Source organism: Nymphaea colorata, chromosome 9 (genome assembly GCF_008831285.2).
Source record: "Nymphaea colorata isolate Beijing-Zhang1983 chromosome 9, ASM883128v2, whole genome shotgun sequence".
In the NCBI taxonomy this organism is placed as follows: Eukaryota; Viridiplantae; Streptophyta; class Magnoliopsida; order Nymphaeales; family Nymphaeaceae; genus Nymphaea; species Nymphaea colorata.
The window spans coordinates 714,273-727,209 of record NC_045146.1 but is presented as its reverse complement, the minus strand read 5'-3'; the positions used below and the strand labels follow the sequence as shown (position 1 = coordinate 727,209).

At 38.3% G+C, this 12,937-nt stretch overlaps 1 protein-coding gene across 2 annotated transcripts; it reads left to right on the top strand.

Moving 5' to 3' along the window:
* The first annotated feature begins 4,025 nt into the window (after positions 1-4,025).
* On the top strand, positions 4,026-11,657 carry LOC116260084 (uncharacterized). 2 transcript variants are annotated; one of them, XM_031638167.2, is made up of 4 exons: positions 4,026-4,298; positions 8,346-8,837; positions 10,696-10,830; positions 11,283-11,657. In XM_031638167.2, the coding sequence occupies exons 1-4, from the start codon at positions 4,194-4,196 to the stop codon at positions 11,400-11,402; spliced, it is 852 nt and encodes a 283-aa protein (XP_031494027.1). In that variant the 5' UTR covers positions 4,026-4,193; the 3' UTR covers positions 11,403-11,657. The 2 variants fall into 2 exon arrangements, with proteins under 2 accessions (XP_031494027.1, XP_031494028.1); XM_031638168.2 differs by lacking the exon at positions 4,026-4,298 and adding an exon at positions 7,799-8,034.
* Positions 11,658-12,937: the final 1,280 nt, after the last annotated feature.

Genomic DNA, 12,937 nt, shown 5'->3' with positions numbered 1-12,937 from the left:
TTTTACTCCGATTGAGTTGTCTGCCTTGTGAATGATTGCGCATCGGAGCTGGCCTGCCTGGGCCCGAAATGGTTGGAAGTCACGTGAATGTGTGCAAGTCCAGCATATTTCAATTTGAACGGTTCACCGTGCAATGGTCCGTGTATGGTTTTGGATTTTAGTAGTTCTTCTGCTCATTTAAATTATTTGGTATGCACAATTGAGATCTCTGCTCGAACTATTCAGACGTTTCTGCCTTCTGATAAGTTGTGTCCTGTTATCAGAAATCACTCCAGAGATGGAATCATTTTACATCTAAATAATGGCAAACAGCAGATGCATATTAAAATAATGAGTTCATTGGTATCTCTTGCTAAAGGGATCTTTCGCCACTACTGGAATCTCCTTTTGATGCCAACTGGTGGAGATGCGTCCACTTGTGGGGATCTACAGTTCAACTTGACTCGATATTTGTTTCAATAAATAAAGTATGTACAAAATATCTAGGGCACCATATTCAGTTATTATGTATGAGAGATTTGTGAATTGCAAAATTCTTGTCATATTCATTTTTTATATCAAAACAACAAACCAAAAGACAGTTTCAAGTTTGTAACCCTATAAATTTAGGTACACTGTAAACCATTATTTTATAATGTCTTTAATTTTCCTTTTTATACACTAAATGGCGTGATATAGAACTTGTTAATAAATTATGCGGATAATTACATCCACCAAGTCATTTGTTTAACCAGTTTGCGGTGGGAAATATCAAATAATTAGTGATTAGATTTTAATTTCTACAAAGCATGAAACTCTTAGGGGGTGTTTGATAGTATCGGATTTTTAGATCCTCAGGATTTGAGAACAGTGAGCTTAAGATTAGAAACCCTCACCCCTCTAGAACCCCCTTCCCCCACTCCTCTTTGCAATCTTAAATCAAGAAGAAGACAAAGATTTTTGTTACATGGTTGGGAGACAAAGTTATTATATATCCACGCCTCAGCTTAAGTTCCTTTCACTGTCTCAGAGAAATAGCAAGAGTGAAAAAAATGACCCCCTCCCCCTTATAAAAAAAAAAAAAAAACTCTTTTAAAACAAGCGGGGATTAGAGTAAATGCAAAATTATATAAAAGCCCTTACAAAAAATTAGAGAAGCTTATTAAGTATGGATCAAGCTCCACACTCCAACAAGGTACATCTCGAACATGGTACAATTAAACATGAAAAATGATATAAATTTCACAAACTTATGTTGCATGCGCACTCACATGTGTGTAAGCATGCATATGTCTGTGCGTGTGTGACTTAATTTCGATCAAATTCAAAGAGACAAATTATGTGCAAAGTGGCTTGGCCAATTTGGCTACAATACCAAAAGATGAACATTCTTGCGTATATGCGGCATGACAAGCTCCAACCCCACAATTTGCCTACTACTCAATAAACAACAAAAAGATCTAAAGTCTACTAAATAGAGTTCTATTCACTACTCAAAGCCTATATAGTAGCCAAGCAAGAACAAAATGAATCAGTGTTATAGCTCGCATTGCTAGCAACCACTAGTTTTAGTTAATTTGCTATGAGCTCTATCTCAATATGTTGTTTGCGATATGACATGAGATGAATGTGTGCAATCAAGCAGCCTGAGCACATCATACATATAATGGATGTAAAAGCGCAGCCCTCCATATCTACAATCTAGCCTTACTATTGAAGTGAATATTGCAAACTAAAGTAGGGCCTCAAGAAGTAGGACGGCTTCGTTTCAAACGGGTTGCTCCTCAATCTACATTAATAAAGTCACATATTCGCATTTCAATTCAAATCCAAAGTTTGAACAAGGAAAAGTCATTTTGCTCTGAGGGCGGATCGCACACTCGGCAGCAAGGCTGTCCACTCTCTAGCAATTTAGATTGCAATACTTGCAGTTACCGTCATGTTCCAGTGTGCTCTTCCCTAAACCTTTAAGGTCCCGAAGTATGTTGTGTGAACCCTGAGAACAAGAGATACATGAGGCAATGGTCTTTCTTTGAGACAGTGGAAGAAAAATCCACTCTCCCCGAAAGAAAAAATAATAGGTAAGTCATTTTACATCCAAAACCACCACAATCAGGATCAAGATTTGACTTGGGATGGCAACTATGATTAGATTGGATCAAAATATAAGAAATACTAATATTGAAAGCCAAATCTAGAATACTACACAAGTCCCCTATTCCTTTTGCACTTATGTGTACGATATATTTTTTATTGGCTTTTCCGGTTGAGGGTACTAATTCAAAAAAATATTAGAACCTTCAAATACAAAGTAGTTAAAACGACCCAGGGACATCACTATATGAATCAACAAATGGTTGGAGTGGTCCGAGGGGGTTGGCACAATGGTTTGGGGTAGAGGCTGGTAGGTGGCCGACCATTTTCCTTTTTGAGTGTCAGGAATGTCAACCTCTTGTACTACAAAAGGGGAATTAACCAATGTACAAGTTAAACTGAAGTCGGAGCAGCACCCTGAGGCACCGAAATGAAACGGACTAGGACCATTAAGTAGGAGCTTCGGTTCTCTCTTGGGCGGTGGGTCTCTCTTATCACTCACCGGGAAATGGTTGAAATTGCCAATGCATAAATAAATAAATTTCATAGTACCGTATGAGCAACTGCCCATACAAGCCCACATGTGGCTCTAACCCTGACTAAAACCAAATTGAAATCCGAAATTATATGTTATGTTACAAAAAGAACTGGGCCAGATATCTTCATCTAATTCATTGACATGTCTTGCTATAGTAGAAAGGCTGAACCAGCGAAGCTCAATCGTTTTGTATTATTTGATGTGTGATAGGACAATAAAGAAGCCATTCTGGACGCGAATGCGATAGACCTGGCTTCATCGCTATTAATTTAACGAGTAGATCCAGTGGCCCTTCCAACCAAAAAGAGGCAAGATAAGCATTGCCTCCACATAGATTTTTCAAAAACTTAATTGAGTTTGAAATATAAAAATCTTGAAAACGGACACACAGTCCTTTAGATATTTTCACACATAATGACGGCCCCACATAACTTTTTATTCTGTCAATATATTTATTGGAATTATGAGATGTATGCATTGAAAAAAGCACAGATACCCTGTAGACACATACTTTATAGACTACTTTCGAAAGTCCAGTATATGAGCTTTATAGATAAGATCTCCAGATTGAAACATAGTAAAAACATGAGTATTCGAATTTGTAAGATGTCAGACCTGCCCGTGCCATCTGCTAAGTCTCCCAAAATAGAAGCAGTTTCGATCGATATGCTACAAATTCGAATATCTTTGTTCATTTTATCTCTTTATGCTTATAATTAGTTTACGTAGAAAAGATGAAGAAAGTTGTCTAAGTTGCTTGTTTTTAAATGAAATTGTTAGATTGAGCTACCATATAACAAAGTTTGGGAACTATTTTTTCACAATAATCAAAAAACTCTTTTTATCACTTCTTTATGAATATATATATATATATATATAAAACCAGCCAACAGTGATGACGACTTTAATCATTCAAATATAGCAATAAAGTTTCGGGAAATTAGGACATGACTGTCTGGCCAACAATTGCAAATTGGCCAGTTCATCTTCTATGCCGACCAAAAGTTTAAGTGCCTAGTTAAGAGTGACAAACACATGCCGTTAGATTTGTAAGATGGACGGTGGAAATGGTTAGATGCTTGGGCTATATATGCTACTATATTTAAGCCCTATAGAAGAGGTTGGTTCACTTTCGGATGTGGTTTTGGAGTGTGTGTGTGCGTGCGTGCGTTTGCATAGTTGAATAGGTGGTGACTATATATGCGTGTGGGGCTGATGCTATATAGTATATAATATATACAGATATAGGGAGAGGAGGAAAAGGTGTCATATAAGTCAAATAGTTGGGACCAATGCATGCGCCCATCCAGGCGTAGCTCTAAATTGGTCTTAATTTTGTCGCCACCGCCGACGCCATCTCTTTTTATTCGGGAGGAGGAGGAGCACTGCGACAGAGAAGGATGCGTTTTTGGGAGAAAAAGTGAGACAGAGAGAGAGAGAGAGAGAGAGTTGTTGAATGAGTGAAACATTAGAGGAGATCAATTGGGGAGTGAGTAAAATTCTAGAGAGAGGTCAGAAAGGGATGTTGGTGAACGAGTGAAATACTGTAGAGAGAGAAAGAAAGAAAGAGAGGAAACTAAAGATGTATGCAGATACAGACAGCTTTCTCCTTCCTTACTTCTACTTCTCGCCCGAAGCCCAGCAAATCGATGAAGACATCTGCGGTATTCATGATCAAAACGCAACGGTACTTTCTCTCTCTCTCTCTCTCTCTCGCTCTGACTTTTCACTCACCATGATGGTTGGAAACTCTTTTATGTTAAGATTATAAGTACATTTAGCTAAGTAATTTGTTGTTGGTCTTCTTATAGTGCCGTGCCTAAGTAACTTCTTTTTTCATATTTTTTTTTTTCTTTGGCTACGATGATTCCGCGACTGCTTCTATCAATTTTTATCGGTAAATCTTGTCAAAATTTCCGATCTTCATTTGTCCTATTTGGATTTACCGTGTCTCCTTCAGGCTTCAGATACCTTTTCTTTATGTATATCGAACCGGTGTGAGCCTTTCCTCCTTTGAAGATTGACGGTTACGACATGAGATTCGTAATTCCGAGCAGCGACTGCCGTCTCCTTAGTCTTCGTTACATTTTTTTTTTTACTTCACTTCTAGATGCCGTGAATTATTTGGTCCCTCAGCTTCAACTTTTTGTAATGTAAAAGGGGGTGCACTAACCGGTCAGTGCCACATGGTGGTTAGTGTAGGCAGCTGCCCACCCACCACGCCTCACAAACTTTATTTATTTTTATGTTAATAATTTTATATAATTGGTTTTATATATATATATATATATATATATATATATATATATATATATAGAGAGAGAGAGAGAGAGAGAGAGAGAGAGAGAGAAAGAGAGATACCCTTGAAACATTAGTGTTAGTTAACTAGTGCCTGCGACCCTAAAAGATAAGAAAAAAGGTAGGGATTTCTGCTCTTTCCTTTGGTGGTATAATTAAAATATTCATCGGACTTCCCCACTCAAAGTATTTTTTGTACTTTTCTTTTTTCATTTCATTATTTGCATATTCATTCTTTTGATAATTTGAAAAACTAGTAGAGAAAAATTCATTCTTTTTGTTGGAATTTGTTCCTTCTTAAATGCTAATCAGGTGGTTAGATTTATCCCTTTTAATTGCTAAGTTCGTTTATCTAAATTTTCACAAAGAGAAAAATATGTTTCTACTCTTTTATACTAATTGAAAAAGTAAAGATAGTTGAATTCCTTTATGTCCAAAATAAAAGAAAAATAACCATTTAAAAGAGGGAAAAAAAAAACTCAGGCCTTGAGATTTGGAAACCACCGTCCATGGCATCCTTGGAGAGTACCAAGAGAAAAGAATGCTGATGGTAACGGGCTTCGGTGGGTCCCCTCGTTTTTTTAGAATCAGGGTGCTGGAGGACGAGGATTTAATTTCGTCAGACCCAATCTCCGAATCCAAAATTCTAATATAACGTAGATCTGGATTCAGATCCGAAACTCCGTCTTCTGAAACTGCCTTTGAAGTAGGTATTAAGTAAGTTCGTAAACAGGTTCGAGTTAAGATATTGACCCGAAACCCAAAGGGAAGTCCATGTCCACAAGTCCAAAATTGATCCAAGTGCGTTTCAGATCTCGTTCTGATTGTCTCTCGGGTTCGGATCCGATATTCCAATTAAGTTTTCTGTATTTTGGTTAAGGCAAACCTTGTATTTCACTTTAGTCATTCAACACCATTTTAGTTTAGCTCTTACTTCAGATTTTATTTTACTGTAAATTTCATCCGCTGGCGTGAGTAATTCAATTATTAATTTTGAATACGTTTTTTTTTTAATATGAATATCAATGTCATAAGGAAATGGAATCAACTAGATAACGCATATGATCTAACAAAATTTTTTAACATAATAATAATAACAATAATGTATAGTTACTGAGGCCAAAAATGTCGACATTTGGAACTCGAAGTGCAAAAATATCACCACAGATTCTCGATCAGGTAAAGTTGATGACAAGGTGGGCGAGTATGCCAGAAGTGAACTAAGCAGCAGCAGCGTACAGGACGACAGCTCTTAATTTACTCCCCACTTGGCTGCCATGCATGTGAAGTCCGATAGCCCAGCAAGCTGGTGTGTATGATATTTATTTATTTATGTATTTATTTATTATTTATTGTTTATTTATTTGTTTGTTTGTTTGTTTGTTTGCTTATTAATGTTATTTACCTGTCTCTGTATAATATCAGCGAGTTTTACTTCACAATATAAAATTTCTATAAATAAAAAAAAAATCAACCTAGTCAAAGCTTGACTGATGGGTACCAACAAGTCTGGCCAGACCTTGAATAACTTCTATGACACAGACCCACACCCATTTTTGCCGGACCCACACGCACCCAGTTGTCTCTCTCTTTTTCTTCTTTCACCTTTCCTGGCATGCAAGAAAAGAAACGCCACTAAATAAGAGGAACTTGTTTCCTCTTCTTTTTTTTCTTTCTTTCTTTCTATATATATCTCTCTCTCTCTCTCTCTCCAAATGAGAAGAAAAGGTGGAAAGGTGAAAGAGAAAGTATTGGACAAATGAAAAGAACAAGTTGCAAAGTTCAGAAAAAAAAGGGAATATTTTCTGTCATAAGCTTATTCGCCGACTATTATTCCATAAAAAAAGCTTTATAGTTTTCATTTTCTTGATAACTGCCCCAATTTTGCTGAAAACTGCCCTGCTCGAATATGTGGAAATCTTTATTTCATTTTGCTTCTGAAAATGATAGATGTTTGTACTTTGATAAGGAGGGCGACTTGTGTGTTATGGTCAGTTATCCTCATTTGACACGCAAACTCTTCCGAGCCGCATGTTACTAGGAGGAGGCTCTTTCCACACCTCTTCCTAGCACATAACTTGCCCGAGAGTCAACTGGCATCCTTGCTTTTTTCTTCTCTAAATTGAACGGGCATGTTAGCTAGAGTTATCGAGGAAGATGTATAAATGCTCTTATTTTGTTAGATGTCTACAAATGTTGGATTTCATATAAGAGAAATTTGAAAATGAATGACCACTTGTTGGATTTATGACCAAAAGCATGCAATCAATAGAAATTTTCAAGGAAAGAAAGAGGGGGAAGGTATCTACGCCGAAAAGACAAAAAAAAAAATGGCAGAAACAAAATAAAGATGGGAGCAGGATTTTCCACTGCCCCACAAAAGGAATCACGTGAAAATGAGTTTTACCATATCTGGCTTAACACAGAGCGACCCATCTGCCTGACCTTTCGGTTTTTATTATGTGGTGCTAACTTTTTTCTGTTTCATACTTCACCCTTTGATAGAGCTGTTTTTCTTATCTCAGCTCACTTGCAGAAGCTTATGCATGTTTGGTATATGTATTCCACATTTAAGATGCTAAAAGTTTCTATGTTTGACAGTAGGATGTTAAAAATGTTATTACAGTAAAAATTTACATTTCCCTATTAGTTTGAGAATTTTACATATGAAGTGTGTATAGACATCTTAGGTGTGTGGTACATATTTGTAATTATTTATCGTAAAAAATGTAAGAATACATTAAAGAGGTTTCCTATCACATTAACTGTCAATGGTATATTCGGTATCATAAAGAACAAAAAAAGAAGTCCTTGTTTAGGGAGCTGGAGGACAGTTTTGATTTGTACTCACTGTGTCACAGTTCAACGTGAAAAAGTGAGTTACGGTTGTTGTAGTAGAGGACAACTAGCAGTAGCACCCCATTTCCCTGCTGGCTTCTTCTTTTGCTTCTCTGTTGCATCAGTGTGAGAGTGTGGGCGCTGGTGGATAGATTCTGTTGTGTCCAATTTCTTCAATCATAAGCTCATCTTCATCAACCTTGAATGCCATGAATTTGACATACATGGTTGATCCTTGGGCTTGCTTTGCTGCTCCTGAAAGCCATGACGGCGTCTATCTTACAGGAGTAGGTTCTCTCTGTTACACTCTGCTTCTGCTGCTGCTGCTGCTGCTCCTCCTCTCTCTCTCTCTCTCTCTCTCTCTCTCTCTCTGTGTGTGTGTGTGTGTGTCTGTTTTGCTAATAGAGAGACTACTTTGGTCTTTGTGTTGCACAATTAAGGTTGAGTTGTTTCGTTAATAGCTGGACCTCTCTCTCTCTCTCTCTCTCTCTCTCTCTCTCTCTCCCGCAAAATATTGATTTCTGCAACTCTGAGCAATCATTTTCAAAGATTCTTTTTTATGGTTTTGTTGAGTTTTAATTCTAAAATTTGAATGCAGAGCCATCTTGTCCACAGCTCCACCATATCAGACTATGATCTCGGTGGTGATGGAGACCTCTTTCATGCCCCTGAACCCATCATTGGGGAGCCTTTATTCCCCCTTGATCCTGTAATTGCTGCTGCCATCTCCATCCCTGGCACAGACCCAGATGAGGTCCTCGCGCAGCAGACTCTGGAGGCCGCCACCCAATTGCAGTCTATGCAAGGCGTCGGACCGCTCATGAACGACGCCTTTTATGAGGTCGGCAAAGATCTATTTGAGAAGTCGGCGATCGATGAAAGCTTTCAAGCGATTCCAGCAGCAGCTGCAGAGGAGGAGGACGATGCCACCAGGTTGCAGAAGAGTGTAAGCACCGGGTGCCTGAACTCCACGGATTGGATCAATGGCGCCGGCGCGGGGCCGGTTCCTCCAGTGTTTCTGGACTTTCAGCAGCTTACTTTAGAAGAGGCATTGGGAATGAGAAGGGCCTTCAGCGAGGGAGATATTCAGGTGACCAATTCATTCTGAAAAGTTCAGTTGCAAATTTTGGGTGTCGTTTCTTGTTTTCAGTAGCAGAAATTTGCTGTGGATTAGTTCTGTTTTTTCAAGTTTACATGACGTACTTTTAAATGGAAGTCGCATCAATTTTTCATGGTTTTTTTTTAATCTTTGATCATGTTTTTGATAAGTAATATTCGTTGTTAGCGTAATTCTACTGGTCAATTTCATGGCAGTAGCAGTAGTAGTAGCAGCAGCAGCAGCAGCGGCTGTAGTAGTGATAGCGGCTCAAGTTTGATGCCACAAGACACTGGGAATTTAGCACCTTTGAGGTAGGTGCTTCATTTCATAGAAAAAGAACAGCAGCAGCAACGGTGGGTGGAAAAGAGCAGTAATGGTGGATTTTGGGGCGCTCCCCATTCTTTAGTTCACTTAGATATTACTCGCTAAAGTTAATTGTGAACCTCGGATTTAAATCCATTTAGGCGGCCAACAACACCCTCGCTCTGCTACTAAAGAATCAATTTACAAATTTCTGCAACATCTACCTTCAACTCTTGCCTTTCAAACAGCCATGAGTCTTTGATTGTCAGAAGGGAGATTCAGACAACCATGAGCCAGACCCAGCTACAGCTTGAATTTGCCTGAGAGATAATTGGAATCAAAATGCCTGTTTCTGTAAGTACGTACCTCGAGCCATGACATACTTTCTATACCATATTCCTGTCTACCAGATTCACCAACTTTAACCTCACTGCTTTAACCCATCAATTAAAATCAACCATAAGGCTGTTCTGAAGGAAACAACTGTTCACTTGAAAGAATTTTCAGCAGCAAGCGTAGTTAAAGTTTGTTTTCCTCAGCTACTATTCATCCCAGATATCAGTTCTCGTATCCTAGTTTTTGTTTCTCGCAGACTAGATGAAATCCCCCGACTTCCCGTTGTAGCAGTTTTAGGACCAAAGTTACAGTTTTTAGAATGAAATGTTAATTGGAAGTCCAGACACCTTTAGTTGTTCCCATAGACGTACTCTCGTTGCCAACATTTTTGCCTATTTACAGATTGGTAGTATTAAGTATTAACTGTGTTCCGCAGGTCAATGTGCAGGTGCATGTAAGGTTTCTTGTCAGTCGGTTTACGGGCTGATTTCCCTTGCCCCTCCCTAGTGGTGGCCCAGCTGTTCTTTTGTCTTCTGGTCTTATAATTCTTTCCTAGCTATATACAATGGTTGCAGACCACGTGAGTTCCCCATTTAATTGAAGAATAACATTGGTGTACGACCTCTTACATAACTGGATAGAGTGAAGTACTTTTTGAGCCTTCTTCTTTCATACGCTAGCAAGAAACATACTATGCATTACTATTCAGTACACGTTGTGTCGGCAGGAAGAATCTGCAAACCCTGTTCATTGGCCTGACAATCGATTCTCAGCCTTTCGGCATCAAGTCTCGTCAGATCCTAATGCTTAAAAGCCTGATTACTGGCTTATGAGATTTAGGCAGTCTTCACAAATAAATTTTAGCAGTGAAGCCTTACATAGTCCCAAAAAAGAATCCCACAAAAGAATCTTTTAATTGCTCCTGTAGCTCAGAAAGAATGAAAAAGGACTCCTTGGAAACTGATAGTCCTATCTTTTGAGAATTCAGGAACTCAACCAAGAAAAATCTCTAAAACAAGCATTGAGAATGTCATAGTAATCAAATACCACTCTGTCAAATGCTACTAAAGATCCACACTTCATCTGTGCTCACATGCAAATTTATGTTGTTTGATCTTGCTTTGCGCTGTTCTGTTTACTAATAGATTTTTAGGTGTTCTGCATAAAGGTGATGAGCATAACTGATTTTGAGTTTTGAGCTTTATGCCAGGCACTTGGAAATGGTAATGCTTGTTCACTCATTGAGCGGCCACTGATAGGAAGTTACACTGTTGAAGAACGCAAAGAAAGACTCCACCGATATCGAGATAAGAAGACAAAGAGGAATTTCAATAGAAAGATCAAGGTATTTTTGTTTCTGGACTGAATAAAATACAGGATTTTTTACCATTTTTTTCCAATAGATATTTCAGAATAAATATGAATATCTTCTGCCTGGTGTGCATGAATCAAAATTCTATTCAAATTTAGTGAAGTTTCTTTTCCAGAGTCTGCCTTACATGCTTTAGTGGTCGTGTTCCCCTTGTAGATAGAAATCATGTTTCAGACTCCCTTTATTACCATATTTTGTCTGGAAACAAAGACATGACCGAGCTAAATATAACATGTTTAGAAGTCCTGCACAGATCTTAGCAACAATGTTGCTCTTAATTTTGCATTATTTCCTTCATACATTTATAAAGCATGATACTTTGTCTACACCAGACTACTTTACCTTCTACCAATATTCCACCTTTCTTCCTTTGAATGTGTTCGGAAAACTTGCACCCAGTTATACTGAACCATCTGTTTCTCCAGTATGCTTGCAGGAAAGCTCTAGCAGACAGTCAACCGAGGGTTCGAGGCAGGTTTGCAAAGAGTGAGGATTCTGAGTTTTCAAAGGCACATGCATCTGCCTCAACAACCAGGCCTGCTTAGGAGATTACCATATGTAGCTCTGTTACATACCAACCCTATGTTAGGATCTCTTACCCCCATGAACTTTCTAGTTTTCTCTCTTCTTATGTATCCTTTATGGTTTAGATTATGACCAGTGCCTTGAACTGGCAATGCTGTAAATAAGGTTTCAATAAAGCAGATGAAATCCAGTGCAGAAATCCTGTCACCTTGAATGTATATATATGTGGGTGTGCGCTTGTGTATGTTATAACCTGCACTTGTTCCCCTTTCTTTTATCTGGTCTCTTCCCAATTCTTTATCTGGTTTTTTGCAGGATTAACAATAGATATTATCTTCTTACCAGTCCAAATATGGGATGGTCTTAGTCATTTTTTGATATATACTCCACCTTATTCAATGACCACGGCTCTGAGGGAAAGGAAGTTCCAGTAACCTTCTCTAAAATGGTGGATATGATATAATAATTGGAGTTCGACCTCCATTATCGTCCTTCCTATCACCCAATTTATGTCTCTTTTCAATTGCTTGTAACAGCCTAACAGGAACAAAGCTTATATGTTATTCTCAAAAGCAAAAAAGATAAAAGACAACTGAACATAGGACCAAGGACATTCTCATGCAGAAGATAATGTGAAGCAGAGCTTTTTAGAAAAAGAAAAAAGAAAAAACAAACAAACCGGCGACGATTCTGATTCCATGTTAAAATTAGAAATTTTAGGTTCTCCTACATTCACGCAGACCTTGATTTCCTTTAGATATAACTTGATAAAAAGATATCACATGATATCATGGGATTGGATATCAGTTATACGCAGAAACATGTTGCAACATATTTTCCACAAGGCAAAGTCTAACTAGAAATTAATGGTGCATATTATTACTGGTCGTATGCGTATGGATTCTTCATGTGTAAGTGTTCATCCTGAGATTCTGAGAACAGGAAATTAATCTGATTGTCAATAAGTTGATTGGCATTTTTAAGGAAGAAATGAACGTTTTCTCGGTCTGCCCTTCCCACTATGTTTGTCAATGTTGTCGGATGTCGAATGATTGTTGGATGGCTAAAATTTTAAAAATTCATCAGTAAAAACACATAAAATGTCTACTCTCCGTTCGTTGTCTCCCACTCTCCAGCTTTCAATCCCGTATAGCTCCTGCTCGTTCACTCTCCCCCTTTTTATCCATCCCTTTTTGCCACTAATATCACCCTTGCTCTGCAAGCATCGATGGATCCGGATCCAATGGAACCATCCACCTCACAAGCAAGTCCCTTGACCTTTTTCTGTATCTTTTACTAACTCCTTTTTTTATTAATATTCATGTCTCTTTTCATAGTATCTAACATCTACATTTACAACCTCTATAATAGAGTGTGCGGGAAAGAAAGAAGGCACAAAGAAGAGCAAGGGAGGAAGAAATCAAGGGCATTCAATGCAGGACATTTTCTCTCTTGATCGGCCATGAGAAAGGAGATAGCAGAGTTCCGGAGATGGAGAACGGGAGAGGGAGAGTGGGAGAGACGATGAAGAAGTCACGAAACTGTGGGAGAGAGG